This window comes from Chaetodon trifascialis, chromosome 8 (assembly GCF_039877785.1).
Source record: "Chaetodon trifascialis isolate fChaTrf1 chromosome 8, fChaTrf1.hap1, whole genome shotgun sequence".
NCBI classification, from domain to species: domain Eukaryota; kingdom Metazoa; phylum Chordata; class Actinopteri; order Chaetodontiformes; family Chaetodontidae; genus Chaetodon; species Chaetodon trifascialis.
Window position 1 is genome coordinate 21,382,853 of NC_092063.1, and position 23,327 is coordinate 21,406,179.

Sequence of the window (23,327 nt, forward strand, 5' to 3'; positions counted from 1 at the left end):
TAAAATGTTAAACTCCAAGGGGGAGATTCCCTCTACTCCAATATACAATCTCCCTCTCAACTAGTTTAAAGTAGCTTTTTCAAAGCACAGAGAGCATGTTCCCAGAGGAAATTACAGACATTTCCCCCACAGAGGGGAAGATGTATGCGAAGCTCACAAAGTGGAAAAATCGGGCCTCACTGCTGGACCTAATCTAATCTAATTAGGAAGATATCCCTACTGATTTTTAGATCCTTGGCTTGCCAAATGCTGACTCCACTCCTTAATGGTGAACATAATAACTTCAAAATGAGAATGGCCATCTAACCACTGTTCAAGAGTAGACTTAATCAAGATCCAACAGATTGATTCCCTTTGTTCATGATGATATAGTTGTAAGTTTGGATAGATCTTAAAAATATAATATTGGCAGCCCACAATGGGAGTATATTGATTCATCACTCAAAACAGGTGGAATTACACCTGCCCTGCTGGTTTCTGTACATGTTTTATTTTGACTAAAAGGTAGCACTGAACATTTTCTAAGAATTCAAGAATGCAAACCTCTGTAAAAATGTAATTTTGAACTGGCTGAATGACAGCAGGTCTTGAAAGGACTGAAAGGTTGCCTGGGACACTTCTCTTGGAGAAATGGTTAGTTTCCAATTTTCCTCATTTGTTTATTGTATCACAGAGACCAGTGTAGCATGAACTCACTTTATTTTCCTTCTCTGTCCAGAAAAGTTGCACCGACAATCCCATTCAGGCATCAGTCACGGGCAATTAGACAATGATTGACATTAATGGGTCCCAAAAAACTCTTATTTTTTCAGCTGCATATTTTGACAGAAAATGATACTGTACTACTGACTGTTGACACGTGAATCAGATTACGAATGAAGGCTGGTTCATTTCCTTAACCCCTTTCAAACACAGAGACAAATCAACACGCTTAACGTAAGGCAGAAAAATGAATGAAAACATCTGAAAAGAAACTGAACCAAATGAAATAGAACATAATCAAGACAAAAAAAAAGAGTAATAGACAAAGTAACAAATGTTGGATCATTAAAATATCCAACCAAAGTACAAAATTACTGCTGCTTAACACTGACATCTCACCTCTTGCTTTTAAGAGTCTGCAACTGAATAAACATGACTTTAAAAGCCTAAAACAAAAGAATTCTCTCAAATAGTTTGAAGCCCAGACATACGGTACTTTAATAAATGCTGTGACATAACCAGGGCTTCATCTTTCATTCAGATAACATCTCAACAAACAACACCATATCTGAGCAGTGTCAGTCAGCACCATCTAAAATGAGGACCCAAATCGTAACCTTGCAATGTCTGAACACAACATAAATCTTCAAGCCTGGCAGGCACACATCATCTACGGAGGTAATAAATAACATGTTGTCATTATGAAACACAGATCTCTCTGCGTGTTGTAAGACAGCAGCATCACATGCATCACTGCATGAGATAAGCATGAACGCATAGGAAGTGGTTACCTCAGGCACAGCTTCCTTCCAGACTGTCCTGGGAAGAGTGCGGCTAAAGGAGGGCTGAACTCATCTCTGACTAGCCCTTTGTCTCTTACTTCTCTAAAAACGTCAAGACAAAAAGGTGGTTGTGTTGTCAGCGAGCAGATGCCGCAGCATGAGACAACACTTACTCTTAGATCCTAAAAGGGAAAGACTTTGAGATGACCAAAATCAGCTCTCTCAGTGAATCTTATAATACAACTTAGTGCTCTAGAAAGTGGCATTGTAAACAGGAAAGTTATTTCCTGTCTAATTTCCTAATTACAAATTTGGCAAATAATGGCAAATGAACAAAATGGTCCCTGTTGAAATGGCATCCATAGAGAACAGTCTTATCCCTCTATTGCATATTCTTCTGTTTTTCTTCTTCCTTAAGTAGGTTAGGCATGTTAGGGGGCCATTGAGACATCAGCCGGAGAATCCATTCTACCCATGTTTACACCACACTATCACCACACTGGGACACGGCTGCAGAATGTGTCTCCTGGGTTCCTCACCTTCAGGTCAAGAGGCCAACAGAACAAAGCGCCTCCGGTGGCCCAAAACAACAAAAATCCTGGCAGTTACCTCACTGGAATGCTGCTGTTGCTATGTGGACTAAGAGCTCCGTATACAATGTTTTTTAAAAAGACCTGAGTCTCCGCGGGCTACATACTGACTGCATTTTCAGCAAAATTATCCATTAAATATTTCCAATGACAGATTCCAGTCCTTTGATACTTTTACTTTGCTTTGTTCAATTGAAATTGATGAAATTTATGTTGTAATTGATTTTTCTTGTAAACGACGGGAAAAAAAAAAAGAAGTGGGCGCAGATGCATCATTTAAATAAAAGGTTTTCACCAGTGTCATGAAGTAGCTAAAATGCAGCTGCTGGTCAAAGAGGCAAAAGTATTTATACTCATAGTATTTATACATACACTGTGTTCAGACTCATTGAAGAATCCCTTCTAAATGCATCGAGACGAATATGGGTGTAGTTAAAGCTTATAAAGCACTTTAATTAATGGCAAAACCAACTCATATGCCCGAGATCACTCTCATAACCACTAAGCTAAAACACTTAATGGTTAGCAAAAAACAATGGAGTCCCTTAGCAGCACAAGTGGCTTTTGTTTTCAGTTCTGTGACGCAACAGCTTTTACATCTCACTGTCACGAAACGTCTCTCTGAAGCAGTGCCACATGGCCAACTGTGCTTACACAAAGCAGAGCGGACTGTTCTAGAGGGATAGTGGCTAATCCACCTTCTTCCCCTCGAGTGCTGTTTGTCCCCACTACCAGTTCGTAGGGTGGCGAGCAGACGGCCGCTGCCTGGCCGGCATCCACCGTACGACAAGAGACGCCACATGGTAGCCATCACCAGCTTCAGCCACCAGACCTCTTGACGGTCTGCCAGGGCATGAAGGCTGCCATTCTCAGAACTGGAGGATGCCCCGGCGCATAATCTCGCCTTCATTATGGAAAATATGGAAGAGTTTATTTTGGCTCTATACGTGACCAGGTTTAACTGAGTTGCAGATCACTAGCCACTGTAATGAAATTCAAACCCATGGTAGCTCAGCTGCAAGCCCTTGGCATCTAAAATTAAGGTAATACCCATCCCATGGTGATTATATAATAGCTTAGAGGCATTGTCAGATGCTGAGAATTAAGATAGACTAAGAGGAAATAACAGTGAAGTACTGCAAACCAAAAATATTTACTTTTATAATGTAATCCATCAAAGCCGGGTGCTGTCTTACATCAATAAACAAAACAGTACTTAAGTTGCCTTCAACTTTAGTTCAAACTAAACAACAGTCAAAAAGTGAACCACAATGAATCTGTTGCTTCTATGAAGTCTTTGTAATGCTGACTAGCACTGAAGACTGATGTGGTAAAGGGGCTCTGCAGTAAATAATGAGTAGCATTGTAGGGCCCTGTCTTTACAGTCAAAGCTGCCGTCCTACAGTGAATATCAACACTGTTTTTCATATCTATTGGCTCATGTAGATGCCAAGGATCTGCATTACATTATTTCAGACTTCAAAGGCTAATCAAATCCATATTGCTACTATGATTATCCGCGATTAAAAAAAGGGAAATGTTACCTTAACTGGGATATATGTTGTTAATGTAAACACAGAATACATTAACGATTCGTGAAATCGTGTAAACACCTCAAGAAAGCATGATGCCTTCAAATAAGCCCAAACTGAGACCAAATCCAAAGTGAGAATCTTCTACGGCCAGCTGACAGGTGGAAGAGGTTGCTGTTAATAATGATTATGTAATTCAAAGTGTTGAGATAGAAGCCCTGGAATCCACTGGCTCCTGCTTTCGCCTCCTGCCTTTCCTGTAATTGAAGCCATGAGTGCTCTGCTGACAGGCGGGCCATGGTGGTCACTGCTTGATTACAAAACCTTATTCCAGAGTATTTAGGGGCACAAGAGCTGTCTATGAGCATAGTCTGACTAAAAACATTTGTTATGTCAGCTTGCACTTATCAGAGATCGATGACTGCTGCAATTATCACAGCGGGGTGTCCAACTTGTCTTAAAGGCTAAGCAAAAAAATCTGTTCAGTGAAATGTGTGGGCTTTCCGAGGAAGTCATATAAAGAAGGAGGCTTGGGTTAAAGTTTAGTGAATACCTCTACTGTAAAGAAGAGCCGTGCATTCTTCACACAGAGCCTGGTGAGACATAGTTAGATCGTAAATGGCGGTTAAACAAGCAGCTGAAGGGAAAACAGTGTGATGGTAAACGTATAAAACAGCATCCAGCTGGACTTCGGTGTACTAGTACTGAGTGACAGAGTCCAGGGCCAGAGGAAAGTGATGCCGCTGGGATGCATTGCTGGAGAGTGAGATGTGATTCAGTGAGCAGTTAATGCAATGAGAAAATCCAGGAAGGCAAATTATCCACATTTTTCCAAAAGAGACTGACGCACATCAATGACTAAAGGTTAAGATTTACAGAGCGGTCAACAGGCACCACACACCACCAAACATTACATTATCCAACAGTTAGGAACATCGGCCAACTGTATTATGTGTGTAGAATATTATGTAAACTGGAACTCATGTGAAAATGATAAAAATAGAGCAAAAACTCAGATAATTTGAAATGTAAGAGCAGTAAACTTTCTGCTTCTCTATGCTGGCAGCAGAGTGGGAATTTGTCTGAGTTGTATTTAACCTAACACTCTGTGGTAGATATCATCTGAAGACTTTAAAACAATGGAAAGGTAAGACTGAACATCCAGGAGAAGATTATGTGGTGACTAAGTTAGCCTGCAAGTTACAATCATCACATTTGTTTGCTGTTATTATGCTAAAAGCACTAGTAGGAACAAGTGACTAACTTGAGGCTAACCATAACATTATGGAAAATTATTGTTATTATTTCTTGACAAATGTGGAAAGAGGATCATGTTTTATAATCTAATCAGAGTTCAAAATCAGTCTGGCTATTAAAACACTACAGCAAACTGAACATGAAGGCAGCCTATTATGTTTGTATAAATGCCACAAATGGCTTATTGCTCCCATATGCATCTTAAATATCAAACAATTACAGGAAACTGAAAGCACGTGTCTACATGAAAACAATTAAATTAGATTAAATAAAAAAAACATGCAACAGGTCCAGGGGAAATTGCTGAGCGATGACCAGTTGTAAAAAGTGGCCAGGGAACAAAATGCCTGGGGAAAGGAAGAGCTATACATATCCAAATATTTCACTTCGACACTACGACACATCAAAGCTTTAACAGACCATTACATAATTATGTAATATTTTGGAATTTTGGGAAAGTCATACTTTCTTATTTGTGCTCCAAACCACAGTTCCCATGACACAAAGATGATGCTGAGCAGAACAATCTAAACTGTTTCCTTATTTGTTCGCCTGCCCAAGCGAGGAAAAGTGAGGAATGTCTGCCAAACATTTGGCGGGAGGGACACAAAGAGCCGGAGGTTTCTTCAAAAAAAAAAGAAAAAAGAAAAAACAAGGCGATGCAAGATTATGGTCAATTCCAAAAAGTTGGGACACTGTGAAAAACATAAATAAAACAGAACGTGACAATTTGCTAATCTGTTTTGACATATACTCAAATGAAAACAGCACGAAGACAATATATTTAATGTTTTGCATTTGATGCGGCAACACGTTTCAAACAAGTCGGGCCAGGAGCTCTGAAGACTGGGAAAGTTGTGGAATGCTCCAAAAACACCTGTTTGGAACATTCCACAGGTAAACAGGTTCATTGACAACAGGTGATAGTATTGTATAAAGGATATTAGTACATGGACTCAGGAGCACTTTGAACACATTTTAGATAAACACAGTTCATTTGCAAATGATTGCATTTTGTTTTAAGTTTTGTTTTACACAGCGTCCCAAAGTCTTTGGGAATAGGCTTGTAGTAAGATGGTAAACGAAAGTGTCGAGTTTTTCAGGTGTTTTTGCTCTGCAGTTGTAATACTGTATTCTATCAATCTGATCGTCCCCCCAGCTCACTGCTTTGGATTTCCTGGGTTACATTAACTCATATAACTGAACAACATTACTAACTGAGTTTACCCATGGGTAAAGTGCAGTACATGGTAGTAATTTGGATCACAAATTCAAACGCAAGCCGTAGAGACACATGATAAATTCCAAACATCTGTCTATATTCATGCCATAAAAACATTGATCTATAGCACTACAAGCGGTCAAAAACTGATCTCCACAGGGTATCTTTAATACAACTATATACGTACGTCTTTCAAGACATATGCAAAGTAGTTCAATGTTTTGGTTGTTGACATTATCATCTATGTATGTGCAAACGCCTCCATTCCTGCTTTTTCCAGATAGTTCATTCCTGTCCATGTGGAGAAGGGAAAACCCATAAAGTTTAAGTAAAAACTGACAGGAATGTCTCGGCTCAGCCATGTCTCAGTTAACACAACTCCCTGTATTTACAGCATACTCTGGCACTTTTTCACACAGCAGGGTATCACACAAGTCATGCATGATCAGTTGTCCCAATGCCCAATGCATACTCTGACAGGCCTCAAAACCCCATAACCATCCCTTTGGCCTGATCTCCAAAGGCATCTCCTCTAAACTGGCAGGGATGGCAGCTCCTCAGGGAAGCTGGGATGAGATAGAAATTCCACAAAATGGAGATTCACGAAAGCCTCTCTGATGTCTGATTTTACAAAGGTATTATTTTCATCACCAACCAGTGATTGGTATGTCAGAAATTTTAAAAGGACAGATGACCCAATAGCAGGAATTTCGCAAACATTGTTATTAAGCCACGCAAACGGACCACATTCAGCAGCAGATTGTAAATGGGGGTTTAAACCACCAGAGAACGCCGAAAGGACTTTCACTTGTACAAGGCTGTGTCTTATCTTCTATAGTTGTGGGTAAGGGTGTGAAAATCATATTGTTCACAATAATAGCAGTATAATCTTTTATGTGATCAACAAAAACATCATATAGTGATAATATTCCAACTTATTCATGTAATGATGTCATATGGTTTACGCATAGCAACAACAAGCCTGGCTGAAAGCAAAGGTAATACTGCTACCGGCTCCATTGTGAAGGAGTTAGTTCCACAAAGGTGAGCCACTGCACGAGTGTGGAAGTGGTTTGGTGACAAAAGATTAAATGTACAACAAACCATGGTAATATGGAAGAATGACAAGAAGAATGTAACAACAAAAGGGGGCAATACGGCAAGGTTTAAAGGTTGAAAACAATGATTAATTGTCTCTTAACGAACTAATCTTTTCAACTGTAGTGGAGTGACAAAAAAAGGGAAACTGGAATATAAATGACGATGTTTGGATGATTCCAGTCTTTCATGTGTGTTCCAGTGCTTCTAGTGTTTCTGTGAAATGATTCTGCAGCAGTACCAAACATGAAAACCAATGACACTGATGTCTGTGCTAAAACAAAAGACAAAATACAAGCAGCCGACTTCTTCTGTTACTCATAAAAGTCACAAGGATATCACTTCATTTTGTTGCCCTGTGGTTCTCTACTGGGTAACAGTACACCATTTTTGTTGCTTTAAAAAATACAGTGCGTGTGTGATGGCAAATTGTTAAGCCTTCACACGTGTACATGCCATATTCAGATTTTGTCTTCCTGTTCCTGAGCAAATTCTGCCTGTTTAATGCAAACTGTATTTAGCTTTAATTTTATTCTGAAGGTTTCACTAAGCCTTTCTCCTTCTATCAACCTCAGCCTTTTGAAATTGGAGGTTGAAAGGCTCTGTAGAAAACATGCCTGCTTTAACATCTGCCAAAAAGGGAAGCATCAATAGAACATTTAACCTACAATTAAGAGTACTTAGCGACTTCACACATCTCTTGGCATGTGAAGACCAAATTAACTGGAGATATGGTCAGCCCCAAGGAAACAGTAAAACCTGTCATTAACAGCCTAATTTAAGTGTTAAGATGGGGAAGGGAATTACATACAACTGTTCTAACAATGCTTATGTGTACCAAAACCATTTAAAATGAAACGATATTGAGGAGCTTAATTTTCATACTATAACAAGTGGTACATAACTGGTTGTGCAATGAGTTCAGGCAGTCACATTTGTTTTGCTTTCTCAGTTCCGTATGTTGTATGTCTTCAAGGCAGAGGTGAAAAAAAAAAAAAATTATTGTCCAGAAAGCTTCAACACCTGACAAAAAGAGGAGAAACGTGGGCAGAACTTCTGTGGAATGAGTGAAAGTAACATGAGGGGGGAGGCAAAGGGGGGTAGGGGGAGGAGGGATGGGAAAGGTCCTCCACCCTGAAGGTTGGAGAGGGTCAGCACGGTGAGTGGTGTGCACCGGGAGAGAGGGGGAGGACCCACACGCAATATATTTAAGATGTTCAGACAGAGGAGGGCTTCACAGAGGAAATAAGAGCCTGTGTGAGCAGTTGGTCAAAGAGGAGCTCCAACTCATCTGGTCCATTCGATATTTCCAGCAGAGACCTTCTACAGAGACTGACTGCATTCAACTCCGAAAGCAATCAGAAACACCTGAGACAGTGTCAAAATCTAGATCTTTTGTATAGAAATGGCAAAGGTAAATTTGACCATAGTAGCTTTGGGGGTCACTCTGCTTCTTTTGGCAGAGACATGGGCCCAGAATCCCAGGAAGAAACTGGCACCTCCAAAGCCTCTCAAGGCTCAGTGCTGCGATGAGGTGCGTTCTCTCAAGGTGCAGGTAGCCAATCTAACCAGCCTCCTCGAGGAGCTGAGTCGCAAGCAGGAGACAGACTTGATGAACGTTGTGAGGCAAATAATGGAGCTGGACAAGCAGAACCGGCAGCAAGAAGCCCGGGTCACAGAGGCAGAGAGCAAGTACTCAGAGATCAACAACCGTGTGGAGATCATGCAGCTGCAGACCCTCCAGTCTGCCACTCAGACTTCATCAGGTGAGCATCAACACAAATGAGTAGAAAACTAACTGGCATACATCTCAGTAATTTTTAGTCTAACAATGATTTTTGCTGAATGTAATCCACATGAAAGCAATTTACATGAAGAAAACAGTCTTAGAGAGAGTTAGTAAAATGTTCACACATGGTAAAACTGATCATTCAGTGACTCTAGTGTGTGTCTTTCTCTCTGCAACCTGTTGAGCAGTTGCTGTCCCATTCATGCTCCTTTTATTGAAATTATTTCCATACATGGACACAGATTTTAGATATGACTGAACTGAAATGTAGCATTGGTCAACCAACCTTTGTAGCCTGTAGTCTGTTTTGAATGAAAAACAGCTGTTTTTGATATTTTGTTTGGTTCAGTTTGAATACATTACAGGGGCTTCTTTTCATTGAGAGGAGTACCCATTTTTGAATTGATCAAGTCTAGTAAATAACAAGCAGAGAAAATCAAAAGCCGTAATTTCACTGGAATGTAAGCACCTACATTTTCCAAAACAGTTCCCAAATAGGCCAACTAAGCACACACAACAGTATATATTTATTTTAGCTGTGAAAAACTATAATCAGCCTTGTCCACTGCTTCAAAGGTCTCAGACAACTGCTGTGAATTGGCCATGAGGTAGATTATAGTGCACACATTTATTGGAGTTGCCCGACAGCAGCCAAAAGCATTAATTTGGAGCTGTAGAGTCCCATCTGCAGGGCTGTCAATAAAGAGCACCATGAAAGCCAAATCATCTCCCACATTCATCTCAACTTTAACACACCACTAATCAGCAGTGGCTGCTGCAGAGAGGTTAACCAGGCATGACGTAGTTTATTATTTCAATACCTTAACTGTGTGGTCTAACAGGGCCACATTTATGTCACTGGCAAAGGGAACACAGAGGCCTTTTTCAAACTTGAGTAAATTAGAGACAGGAGAGCAGAACAGGAAGGGATGCAAAGATTAGAAGAAGTGGAAGGTCTCCATCTCTTTTTCTTTCACACAGACTTTTTAAAGTATTGGGCTCATTGCTCCGTAGTGATCTCATAGCCGTATTAATGGCATCACCATACTGTGACAGGAGTAAAAGAGGCGAGCTATGCTGCACATATTCCTTTCTGTTTTGCTCTCGGTGGGGGTAAAGGTCATTTCTTCATCTGTCCAATCACTCAGATATCCATTAAGCCGCTTGAATTTATGACACTCACATTTTTCAAAACTGCACATGAACCTGCATATGGTTTTGGCATAACTGAAAAAAATCTTTTCTCTTTCCAGATGCCATATATGACTGTGCATCCCTATACAGCAAGAACTACAAGATCTCTGGCGAGTACAAACTTCCTAAAGACGACTTTCTGGGTACACCTGAGCTGAATGTGAGTTGCACATGAGTCTTGTGTACAGCATGTCCTCTTTGCTGTCTATGTTTCTGTAGTGCTCTTGTCTCTGCATTCTGTTAAGTTCTGGTAAATACTTCTAGGTCTTCTGCGATATGGAGACAAACGGAGGTGGTTGGACTCTGATCCAAAGGCGCAAGGTCGGCCTGACATCATTCAACCGAGACTGGAAGCAGTACAAAAATGGATTTGGATCCATTCGCGGAGACTTCTGGCTGGGCAATGACCACATATTCCGTCTAACAAGGCAGCCCAGTGTGCTCAGGATCGAAATGGAGGTACATGTTGGAAAACATGGCACACTAACGAGCAACAATTTGTAAACCACGCACAATCTATTTCATAGCCAAAAGTACGCCAGCATAAACACAGAAACAATTTATTCCAACGGGTAACGAGCATAAAAAAATTACTAATAAATCAAACTAACTGTTAGAAATGTTCCATAGACCAGGAGGGTCAATATTCTCTGGTTCTATAACTGGCCCTTTCTTAAGCATGTTATATGTCATTTCAGGACTGGGAAGGACAGACGCGCTATGCTGAGTATGGCTTTTTCACTGTGGGTAATGAGCTCAACAGCTACAAGCTCTTCCTTGCCAACTACAGTGGAAATGCTGGAGACTCCCTGCGCTACCACAACAACACCAACTTCAGCACCATTGACAAGGACAATGACAAATGTGTGGATGACTGTGCTTCTCGGCGCAAGGGTAAATTATGAGAGCAAACCTAGAACGAGCCATGTAGTCGTTTACACTACATGTTACAGATATATATGTAAGGTGTAGCTGTACACTTTTTCCCTCCAATTAACAGTAAGTCTAATTCTTTTCCTTCATGTCTTTCCAGGTGGTTACTGGTACAACTGCTGCACTGACTCAAACTTGAATGGCATTTTTTACCGCTATGGTGAGCACACAAAGAGCTCAGATGGGATCACTTGGTACGGCTGGCACGGAGCCAACTACTCTCTCAAGAAAGTGGAGATGAAGGTCCGGCCAGTCGGTTTTCAACCCTGAGTACTTCAGCCGCATGTCCTGGATCAAGACCATACGCATGAATGCTGGGAGATCTCACTAATACCTGTTCAACCAAAGTGTGGCTATCCCGCGAGTGGGAAAAGAATGAAATGTTGTCTGGTTAAATTTCAGTAAGATGAATGTGTAATGTTTTTGCCATGTTTGATTGTAAATTGTAGTTCATTTTGTGTATTTATCAGTAAGATATTTTATTTTTTAAAAGCTTTGATAGATGGTCTTTTACCACTGTCCTGTATGGGTTACTGCATTTTGACTCCTTCTCTCATTTGTCTTTAAAGCACTAGGATGTATTTTTAGTTAATACAAGTCATTTCTGGGTAATAGCAAGAATCAGTCCAGACCGGTCTGGTTCAGATACAAATCATCAAGGACTGGTAGTAACTAATTAAAAAGGATCTTTGTGAGTTGCCGGAATGGGACCAACCACCAAAGGTATTTCCTATGAATTACGCTGCATTTTATTTTTAAACCCTAACCATTGACTATGGAAATGTGTAATTTGTAAAATGTGTACAGCTCTGTAATTATGTTGTTTTATGTGATAGAAAATAAACATATTTTTTAAAAGAAACAAGATGTATAGCCCATCTCTAACAGATAATTCTGATTCACTTGACTGACTATAATAGCATAGCTGAAATGTGACAAACTCAATGACAGTCTCAGTGCAAATCAAGGCCTTGTGTTCATTCATGTCCCAAAATGGCAACGTATTTTCCTTGAGCCATGACCTCTGACTCTTGGGTCACCTCCTGACATTCTGGCCAAAGGTCCTTGGGCACCTAAGGCAAATTCTGGAATGAAGACCACACACATTCTGCCATCAAGTTAAATGCCCCTAGGTTTACTTCCCTGAAAACAATGACACCATTTTGCAATGCTTTGAACGCAACAATGAATTCCTTAGAGCATTCAGATACGTACAGAGAGGGATCACGGCCTATACAGGCTCAGTGGTAGGCTTAGTCAGATTCTCTTCCGTTTACAAGGTGACACATTCAGTCAGGGTAAATATCTAATTAAAGCTGGGCATTTATCCTTTTCCTTTACAAGAAATGACCACAGTGGAATACAGAGCACTTAAGAAAGGCATTTGAATGGTGACATATGACCTGGTCTTTCTATTTTACGGTTTAAAGGATTCAAACTTGTGTCCCCAACAACAAAAACGGACCTTAAACAGTGGTGGATGGTCTCAGTGCAATTGTAAGAGGTCAGCTACTCCTGACGTAAACCTTCAAGTTCCCATACAGGGCACAATACAGTTCTAATGACTAGCATGCTTCATTTCGGAAACCTAACAAATGCAAATTTTTAAGGGAAGTGAAACTTTCATGAATAGGGACTTCCAAAAGTTGTAGTTATTTGATAACAATATTGCGTGAGAGTGACTTGACCACTCGGCTCCTTCAGCAGCTATTAAATGCAAAGAATCATAGAAACTATGGTGTGGAAATAGGTACTGCACAAGTGTAACTGCTATTGTGTCCATTCTCTTCCACTCATACATTAAGTCCATTTGAGCGGGTTGACAGGTAAAATCAAATAATGCCCAAAAGCCACGCTGGCTGGCGGGCATAAGATGAGATATTGCTGACTAATTTTCAGCCTTCTATACATCTGATCATGCTAAACTATATTTATAATTCCATTTCTAGGCATTTCCATGGTGCCCAGTAACATCATGGCTACACATTTATATTACCATATGGTCCAGATGCAATAATGCCTTACTCCAGTCATTACAGTGATGAATCACCAAATCCACAGTTAAATTGGAAATGAAGGAGCACTTTACTCTTACAGACCTTTAGAATACGTATCACACAGCTTTCATCCCATCATTACATTCTACCAGATATGATCAAACTCAACAAAATTTAATAAAACAGAAAAATTGTACTAATCCAAGTCCATTTTAAGCCACTGCATGATGTACCAATAACACCATGGGCCAAATGCTCAATTAACAGTGTTCCTCTGTTGTTGGGAATAATAGGGAAAATGTGACCAATTTCCTGGCTCTATCCAAAGCTATAAGGCATAAAATACAGACAGACCACAAACTAATTCTTGTGAGTTGCTTAAAATCCCTCACACATTTTTCATACCAGGGACAACTCATAAAAGTAGTACTATTACGAGTATGACACTCAGATTTAATACCTGGAATTTTAACTGAATATCCATATGACAGAATGCAAAAAACAATTCCTGAAATAATTGTAAGCTCATCTACAAACACCATGACTCATCAGGAACTAAAAGAGCAGTGACGATGCCTCCTCGTCATCAAGACCTGTGCATCAGATATGATGGCTTTTCTTTTAAATACAGCAATGACTCAGTGGAGCCAGGTTTACGCAGTGCTTTTTGCACACCAGCCTCTAGATCTTTTATGGGAAATCCTGGAGAGGTGAGAACCAGATGGGGATATTGAAAACACCAGAGTGCCGACTCCCATCATTCATCATCATCAAGGCTCCTGAGAAATTGAAAACAGGCCCCTAAGAAACACAAGTCCAGACACTCATAGATGAAAAGGAGGCAAGCGTCCAATTAGATGCCTGGAAAACAGATTTCTCCATGCCATGCCAAAGGCACAGAAATAAAGAAAGATGAGAAAAGGGGATGGAAAAGATGACAGAGGATATCAAAGGGTTATGGGACAGGAGGATATGTGCAATATGATTTCTTTACATATTTATTCGATTAAAAATGTACATTGAGGGAATGGCTTAATGTTTGTCTTAACATGATACGGAGGCACCTGTCGAACGTAGTTTTTGTGACGAGGATGACTCTACACCAGCAGGAAGAGAACAAAGAAATGACTTCCCACTGACACTGGATTATGTTATGATCCCGAAGCTACCGAGAAATGATTTGCCATAAGCAAGTCCCAACTCTCAAGAATGTACGCCCCATGTACAGAGGCCTAAGCAGCAGCCCGGCTTCGATTCCAGCCTGGGGCCCTTTGCTTCATGTTTTCCTCTCCTCCTCTCTCTCCCTTCCTTTCCTATCTCACTACAGCTGTTCTATCTATCTATCCAATAAAGGCTAAAAAAAACCCCCCAAAATATATATATATCAGGCAGACTTTTAAATACAGTAATTTCTTATTTGTCCTGTTCATGTACGGAAAAAAGTGTGCTTGCTATTTTCAGTAAAATACTGTGACAAAGAAAGACTGAGTTCAACATGTCACCATTTAGAATGAGGGTTGTTTCTGAGGTTTTCAGATTTCCTACCTGATAAGAGACTCCAGGATGAGAGGAGAAGGACCTTTCTGGAACTCCAGCTCTTTGTAATGCAGGGCCTTGGCATAGGCACGACACTTGGCAGCTCTCTCGCCCAGCAGCACAATTCCATTATCATCTCTGAGGGGCAGCGGGCCCTGGAAAAGGAAACAACTTGTATGACATAACCAAAGTTCTTTGCTAAACAAAATTAAGCTGTAATGAACAGTTGTCTGTGACCTTTACTGTCCTCTATCGGCAATAAGTAGGGTTTGCACCGTCAATACAAGCTATTATTCTGCCAAAATCTTCAAACTCAATTACTGAGAATCATTGGAATAAGGTTGTTTGATGTAGCATTTACATGATTTGTATTAACGTGCCTTTGTAATTGAGTTAATGTGAAAAAGTCTGGTAGCCAGCAGGACTATGCTTATGCTCTTCACTCCACTGGATCAGAACAGTACATTTTACATGTGTTTCTAGTGTGGCCTCACAGCAGGAGGGAGCCCTGCTATAATATGACCCAACCATGACGGTCCCTGCCCTCAACCTATCCTATCAGTATCATAACTATCCTAATTAGCTCAACATGTGTGGTCAAACAGTAGACTAGAAAGTGCTGTCCAGGAAGGCTTACTCTGTTAATAATTTAGTTATCTTGAACAAAATATTGTTGTGGTTTTAAGTGTCTTCTCTTTGGTTCCTGCTCAGTTGTCTCACTGTAAGACCAACAGAGCAATGAGATGTACAATAGTGATTTGATGTATCACATTTGTTGTCAGTGTTTAATGACTTCTGCTATTTGGAGTCCTAAATTTTGCTTTGTGTCTGGCTCCTAGTCTGCAGATACATCAATAACAAAGGAAGACATCAAATTAACTGAGCCAAGTCCAGATGAGTTTTGAGTGGTGCTGCTTTGCCAGCTGGAGACCAAAGTACATCCTATTTTCAAATGGCATTTCAACAGCATGTAATGCATGTAATGTCACGCACATCCAACAGGCATGAACTTTTTATAACAGTTTGTTTGAAAAGCTCAAAAACTGACAAGTTATAGTTGGGTCATTGGTAGCAATGAATGACATCTAACCATTGTAGATTTATGATGGGCTGTTTCAGATTATATTGTATGAAGAGGGAACAGTCTTATTCATCGCCCCTTTAAAAATACACCGTCTACAATCATAACCTTGAATTTAGAAAACGCTACTTTAAATACAGACCTGGAAGCACCATAAAAATACACAGCATGTGCAATCCTTGACTCCAAACACAGTGATTCTGTGGTGAAAGTAGCTCCCGATGTTCAGTGCTAACCTTGTCACTGTGTTCCATGAACTCGGCCAGGTTGAGCAGAGTCTGTGTGACCTCAGCAATGTCCTGGGAGGTGAGCGCTAACTCAATGCTGCGGATGAGCTCATCCTGCTGGTCCTCGCTCAGCTCAGACCAACAAGACAGGAAGGCCGCGTTGAACAGGTCCCTGTGGACCACAGAAACATCATTTACACACTAAAATGTGACACAGCGTTAAAATGTTTTGTAGTGGCAAAATGAAATTGTGAGACAATCAAATCACTGTGTAGCCAGATTATTCTATATCGTTAAAAATAAAAAAAAGACAGTGTATAACCAAGTACAGTGTTGTTTTATAGCTACAACACAGAGCGTATACAGTATTTTTCTGTAACAATCTGGTTAATATTCACAGCTACACACAGTCACATCTGGAAACCAGTAGCCAGTGCAACTAGTCTTGTATCACTGGTACTACTGGTAACTGATGGCCGAAGGTGCAAAGTTTCAAGCTCTGTCTCTGTGTTAATGAGGGGATTTATGTGACTGTTTTTAGCTGTTCTATCGGCAGGTAGAGGTGACAGACGTGGTGTACCTGGCAAGAGGGATGTAGGTTTGGGCCAGTGACCAGCACGATCGCAGAGCTGGAGAGGACGACTCCTTGAGCAGGACAACACTCAAGCGCCTCAGCCACTCCAGCCAGTCATCTTTGGAAACCTTCCTAGCAGCACCCCAAGCCTGTAAAGAGACACAAATCATGCATCTCACTGGGAACTCTGTGGGAGGAACACAGTTTCACCAGACCTTGAGTGTCACATGTAACGTGTGTGGGATGATCTGGCTGAGATACACGCATTACATTTTTTGCTAGTAGTCCTTAAATGTTCCAAAGAACAAAGCAGGATTCTCCCAAAAGACTGCCTCATTTGGGATTTCACTGATGGGGGTGTAGAGTGCTGTGTAATGAGTCAGTCTTCTATGTGAAAGCCATGATTTTATTATTTTCATACTCATCAAACCTCTCAGTGACCCCTTGGGCCCTGCATGGAAGCATCTGAATTCACTGTGTTTCTCTGCTTGTTTCTTCACGTTTTTCCTTCAACTCGTCACTGGTCTGTATGTCATCACCACAAGTAAACAATGGGCTTGTACACAGGACTGTTTACCATACACAATCACAATACCTACAGACTACGACTATAGGGTGAAATAAACATTGGACTTGTGTATGTTACCTTTTGAAGTGCAGTGGTGCTGACATGAAGCTTCTTCATTGGCCCCGCCTCCACTGGCCCGCTAACCAGAGCATCACCTTGGTTACCACGAAGCTGCCGATGTTGGAAGATTAGAGGGTCCTCTTCCTCCTCTGCCAGAGTATAACCCTATTGTGACCACAAACACATGTATATACACACACACACACACACACACACACACACACACACACACACACACACACACACACACACACACACACACACACACACACACACACACACACACACACACACACACACACACCCAGCCACAGCCCACACACAGACAAACTGTTCATTCAGGCCTCAAAGACGTGCATTTCCTTCCTGAGGGGTATGTGTTGATAAAGCATGGTAATGGCTTGCTTATGGTGCACTGTGCATAAAAAAGTTTTGTTTATCTATGATTATGTCATCTCTTGCTTGAACATGTGCATTTACTCTGTGTCTAGAGCTATAATGTTCTGGGCCCGACTGGGCAAGAGGCAAAGAACAATGAACACATGCTCAGGAACTCAGAAGATGACTTGTTGGAAATGTGCATAGTATCTATTGGTTTAATATATTTTTGACAAAACCTGGATGTCCTGGCTTACCTTAACAATGCGACATATGAGTATGTCATAACGCTGGTGGTTGATCCTGTGCTTCAGCATCACTTTGTTCACCATAGGGATGAAGATCTGATACTGAAAATAAGAGGGAAGGGAAGGAGAGTTAATAAAAGGGTGCATGAGCGCTTTATGCGGTTTCGTCTTGCTACTGCTTTCCCCCTTGCCATGAGCCAAATAACTCTGCGTCCTGCACTTGTATCTAACCACCATGAGTCTCAGATCAAAAGCTCTCCCTGCACATTTGCTGCCAGACATGGCTGCAGGTGGGCTTGTGGCTCTGAGGTTAGGCCTGAAAACGATAGGAGGGTTGAGGGATAAGGGAAGGGAAGGCTCGGGAGGAGAGGGAGGGGTAAATGTGACCTCATCCACTCTCATAAACACCACCCCCTGCCGCCAAATGTTCAATGACATCAGCAGTCTGGCAGGAAGTAATAAAGACTTGGGGGGATGAAATGCTGTTCATGTGTAGCCAGCAGTAGGGAGGCTGGAAGTAGTCTTCTGGATAATAGCTGCATCTAAAGGGAGCCCTGGGGACAGCAATAGCTACCTTCTTGCCCAACTGGAACACCAGCGAGGACAGGGTGTCCATAGAGGTGGAGCGCAGCTCAGGCGTGCTGTCAAGTGTCCGAACAATAGGGTGGATAATACGTGAAGCGTAGTCGGTGAAGTCCAGGGATTCTGTCAGCCGGTCCAGGGTCTCCAAGGCGACCCTGAGCCACACAGCGGAAAAACAGACCAACACAAAACGCTCACTTAAGCATGAGGAGGAGAGAAGGACGTGGCCTGGTCCAGAGGACTTTAAAATAGCCTTGATGACAAATGAAAAAGTTGAAGTACATGCCAGCTAGATTCTTCAGTATCACATTAAATTGCACTGCATTGCAAATCAGACCAGTGGAGCCCTGGTGTCTCTCTGGTATCACAGGGCCAGTTACATTTTTCCATTTCTGTGGTGCAATTAAAATCTGATTTAGGACGCAATATAACAAAGTTAAATCAATCCACTCTGAGTTAGCCTCGTTTTTAACTTCTCACTAGATTCCAAACTACCACTACATGGGATTTGTAGCACTGACTTGCGGGCCTGCAGGGGCACATCAGGGGCATCAAACAGCTTGACAATGGGAGGCAGCAGCAAATGCAGGTAGTCATCTAGGTTGGCACCAAACAGCTGGATGGCGTTGAGCAGCTGCAAAGGAGAGCACACACTGCTCAGTCGCACATAGCACAACACTTACCATGAGAAGTTCATTTTAATGAGCTTGTTATGGCTACGTTGTTTTTTTCAGGAATCCTTAAAGAAAAGCCGGATGGTGTTGTATTTCAGCAAAGTGCTGGCCACACGCTAGACTCTGCATTGGTATGAGAGAATGAATGAGTGAGTATTTTATTTGTACGTCACTTCAGACCACAAAGATCATAAAATACAACATAAAGTGCAATGGAGCAATAAATATGGCATATTTCAAGAACAAAACTGCACTCACAAACACACACTGTGGGCCTGCTGTCACAATATAATACACTGTAAGATGTATACAATGTAACCTTGATGTCCCTGGTTTGATTCCCATTGGATGTCTTCAACGCACGTTAGGTTGAGAAAAAAGTAAACTAACTGTAAAATAGCGGTGCTCCTTCACTTGGGAATGTCCCAAACCACTCGAAACAGTTGCCAATGGTGACAGAGACATGCCATCTCCTGAAAACCCAAATTCTTGCAGCGTGACTGACGCTGCAGCTACGTCTTCAAAAAACTACAGAACATTGTACTTTATGTGCCAATACTGTACATGTATCTATCTACGTACCACAATGGCATGAATGTATCTACGTTAACCACAGTTTGTGAGTAACTTTCTAAAAAACATTCCAGCTCTGTGAATCAACAGGTCTCTATAAATGCTGTATAGTTTGACACAGGTTTTATTATATTGTATGAACAGTAAGACCACTGTTTATTTCCCCTTTTTGTTGAACATAATTCACAACATGATTAAGTTCTAATAAGAAGCAGTAATGTACTCATGACATCAAAGATGTAAGTGAGATGGTAAACAACTTAAGATTCAGCTCAGCTGGTCACGCCATGTCGTGTGGAGCATGTGCATGTGAGCGGCGTGCATGGATAGATGGTGGTCTTAAAGGATGACGTATGTTTCAGCTAACAAACCCACCCCAACACCAGGACCACTTCTGCTTTCCCCACACCCCCACGGCTAAATTGCATACGGCGAGACAGCAGGAAGCTGAGGTGGAGGTGTACAAGAGTGCGTGTGCGTGTGATTTGGGGGTGGGGGGGGGTTGCTGGCTGGACAGAACAGCTCCTTGAAATGATGGAAGTATGTTTTTCTTTTCTTCTCCTCTGGACTAGAGGGAAACCCGATTCCCAGTTCCCCCATTTTGTGACCCCCATCCTGTGCTAAAGATTAGGCTCCAGACCCTAGTCTGATTTACAGACTATGCAGACTGTGGGCTGCTGGGTTATCTAATACTGCAGACAGTGAGACAAAACAGCACCAGAGGAGAGAGCACGAGAGGACCGTGCTTCTTAAGATTCTGTCTTTGTGCTCTGCGCCCAAACCATGATTTAAGGTTTGAGGGAAAACCCAACAACTACTGGCAGCGACTACTGAAACAGGAGAGTGTGTCAGCTACACGTCTATGCTGTCTTTGAACTGCTGTATTACAAGCGAATGGCTTAGACCTGAATGGTCTTGATGGATATCGATGGAAACCGCAAACAGAAAACAGCACCCCAATAAGTCAACTGTGCACTGAGCTCCTGTGCTTTCTGACAGAGTGCGGAGTGATGGGAGGGTATTTTAAAAGACACACTCCTCTTGGCAATGCCAGCAAAATTAAGTTATCGACTCAAATAACAACTCAAATCTGACATATGATCTTTTCAATCTAATTAGAGGGCTTTCTCCACGAGATATATCACACACAAGATGTCACTTTTCTCCATCAATCACTACAGCTGTCCAACGTCTACAGGAATTCAGTGGTCAACTCAGACCTAACATAAGAATAAAAAAAGTTATATAACACATTATTCAGGGTCATGCTATACTGGTACATACATTCTCTTGCTTTACTGCTATTATATAACTCTTCTATGTTACAGCTCCCTTAAACTTCTGTGTGAAAATATATAGCACATATTTCATCTTCAGTTACAGCTATTTTAGTAAGGGCCCAACATAATACAACTGCAAGCCCAGGAATTTTTACTCTTTCCTATATATCTTCCTCTCCAACACGGTTTGTCCTGCTTGGAGAATTCTTATGGCACAGTCTGTCCAAAATTTAGGCATGCAAAATGTACTTGCATGGTGTGGCCAAGAGCAGGGGGAACAGGAAAACACTCAGGTCAGGATTCAAACTTTTGCTTTTTGTTAATAGAATGATTGGATGATTGATCTATTCGATCAGAATATTTAATGTAAATACTGCTACTACTACTAGCGAGGATTAAGATCAACCACCTGAGTGTGATTCATGAGGTTACTTATGTGTTCAACTATCTGGACAACAATAGTTCTCAAAACTCATCCTCAGGACTGAAAAGCGTGCTGTCTTCTGATGCACACATAGGACACACTGGTGAAACACCCTCTCATTTTCCAGGCAAAGTGTGTGATTTATCACTTTTCTACAGCATGCAGGTGTAGGCGTGGTGGTCAACAAGGAAAGCTGTATACTAAAAGTATGATCCACAAGATAGAGGAAGAACTGGAGGTATAATGCATCAGATTTGCAAACAGTAAGAAATACACATGAAAACATGCCGACAGTCTCTGTCCATATTCATAACATAGATATAAAGGCTACTATAGGTTTCCTCAGAGCATTATCAAGTGGATTTAGGTAGGACTGAACAACTGCATTCCATGTCAACTGGAAAGCGGGAGTTAAAAATAAGGTTTAAACTAAGGGCACCACTTAAATTATGTAAAGGGAAATGACAGTAAGTGTACAAAATGGAAAATGTTGCATTGCTGGAGGACTTGGAACATGATGTAACATGCTGGAGTGCATCATTAAAACGTACACACACTGAGGTCTCTGATGATGATGATACTGCTTATGTGCTGAGCCACAGCAGGCAGTCTGCTCCGTTTTTATTGTAAGTATTTTCAAATGACTCAATTTCTTTTTATTTCAGCTATTTCTCTGCAATCTGCGGAGTAAGAGTTTGTGGCAGCATCAACCTGTTTCCAAGCAGTATTTCATATTTGCTAAGCCTCTGCTGACGGCTCTCAAACCGCTTTTTCTGTTTAAAGCTCGTTCCAGCTCTGTGACCACAGTTTCAATTCCAGCCTTACTGGATTCACTTCTGCAACCTCTCTTGTCAAAAAAGTTTGGGATTTTTTAAAGTAAACTTTTTATGTTTCTATTCCTTTTCCATCCCTGAGGAATTCTGTAAGTTTTCCTGCTGCAATAACTGAAATTGAAACTTGAAACTTGGAATTTAATCTGGTCTGTAATTCTGACATGTTAAATGTATCATGGTTGATGCCTCAACTTGTAATTTTTCTGAAGGTATAAATTACATTTGCATTCACATTCACACACATAACTGAACATTTTGACTTGTATATGTCAAGAAAAACAAAGTCCTGTGAATCATTTCAGGAGTGACAGCAGCTTGTCTTTGAATTGGTGGCTGAGATACCCTTTGGCCTAAACTTCCATCACAAATTGTATTTTTGTGTTCATGGATATAATGAGACACAGTCCTTCAGCCCAGCGTGGGCCTTTAATCACACAGCAGGACTGCTGACTTTGTCATCTGAGCTGCACCACATTGCACTCACCTTCATGGTAACACTGCGCCCGGTGCTGTTGTCATGCATGAAGACACGCAACATGTGTGGGATAAGTTGAGGCAGGTAGAGCTTGAACTCTCCACCAAGCGCCACCACGATCTGCTCGATCAGAAGGATGATGGTGTTTTGCATGGGGTTGTTTGGTGTCCAGTACTCCTACAGGTCACAAAATAACATATGGCATGAATTGGAGTAACATCATGTGAAGCATTTCTGCAAAAACTGATAAACAAAGGAACAATGTCCTTGCTTTACATAGCACACAAGCTAAAACAGTCTGCTATCATACATGCCTAAAGGGATCTAAAAGAGGATACAATCAGACAGATGTACACGACAGAATTTCAAATTATGATCATTCACTCTCTGAGCTCGAATATCACGTGTTAATAAGAATGAGTTTACCATCTTACTGAGCAACACTTAAATAATATTAGCAGGCTGGGCTACGAAGAGGCCAAAACTGTCCTGAAGTGTACAGCGTGATCTACAAAATGTACAAAACTGCCTAAGCTAACAAACAGATGTGACTGTTGCAGAAGTTAAGCATTTGTCCTAAATAAGAGTGACCTAAATCAACATGAGTCCAACTTCTGAATATAAATTTTTACAATATTCAGAGGGTACATCCAAAGCACGACCTCATCCACTTTGCTCTCATATAGTGCTGAGGGTTTGTATGGGTCTGAGGAATTGG

The 23,327-nt window shown here is 41.2% G+C and overlaps 2 protein-coding genes across 2 annotated transcripts in view; one reads left to right on the forward strand and one right to left on the reverse strand.

Moving 5' to 3' along the window:
- Positions 1 to 23,327, reverse strand: part of mtor (mechanistic target of rapamycin kinase) — a 79,925-nt gene that overhangs the window by 37,498 nt on the left and 19,100 nt on the right. Inside the window, exons 21-28 of the mRNA XM_070967802.1 lie at positions 22,619 to 22,786; positions 18,872 to 18,984; positions 18,343 to 18,505; positions 17,778 to 17,870; positions 17,161 to 17,307; positions 16,521 to 16,663; positions 15,950 to 16,112; positions 14,642 to 14,787 (exon numbers count right to left, since the gene is read on the reverse strand). Coding sequence (XP_070823903.1) covers positions 14,642 to 14,787; positions 15,950 to 16,112; positions 16,521 to 16,663; positions 17,161 to 17,307; positions 17,778 to 17,870; positions 18,343 to 18,505; positions 18,872 to 18,984; positions 22,619 to 22,786 — 1,136 coding nt within the window. The remainder of the gene's footprint in view (positions 1 to 14,641; positions 14,788 to 15,949; positions 16,113 to 16,520; positions 16,664 to 17,160; positions 17,308 to 17,777; positions 17,871 to 18,342; positions 18,506 to 18,871; positions 18,985 to 22,618; positions 22,787 to 23,327) is intronic.
- On the forward strand, positions 8,438 to 11,902 carry angptl7 (angiopoietin-like 7). The gene is made up of 5 exons (XM_070968850.1): positions 8,438 to 8,949; positions 10,226 to 10,326; positions 10,431 to 10,625; positions 10,865 to 11,060; positions 11,200 to 11,902. Exons 1-5 carry the CDS (start codon positions 8,589 to 8,591, stop codon positions 11,367 to 11,369), a joined length of 1,023 nt encoding a protein of 340 aa, XP_070824951.1. The 5' UTR covers positions 8,438 to 8,588; the 3' UTR covers positions 11,370 to 11,902.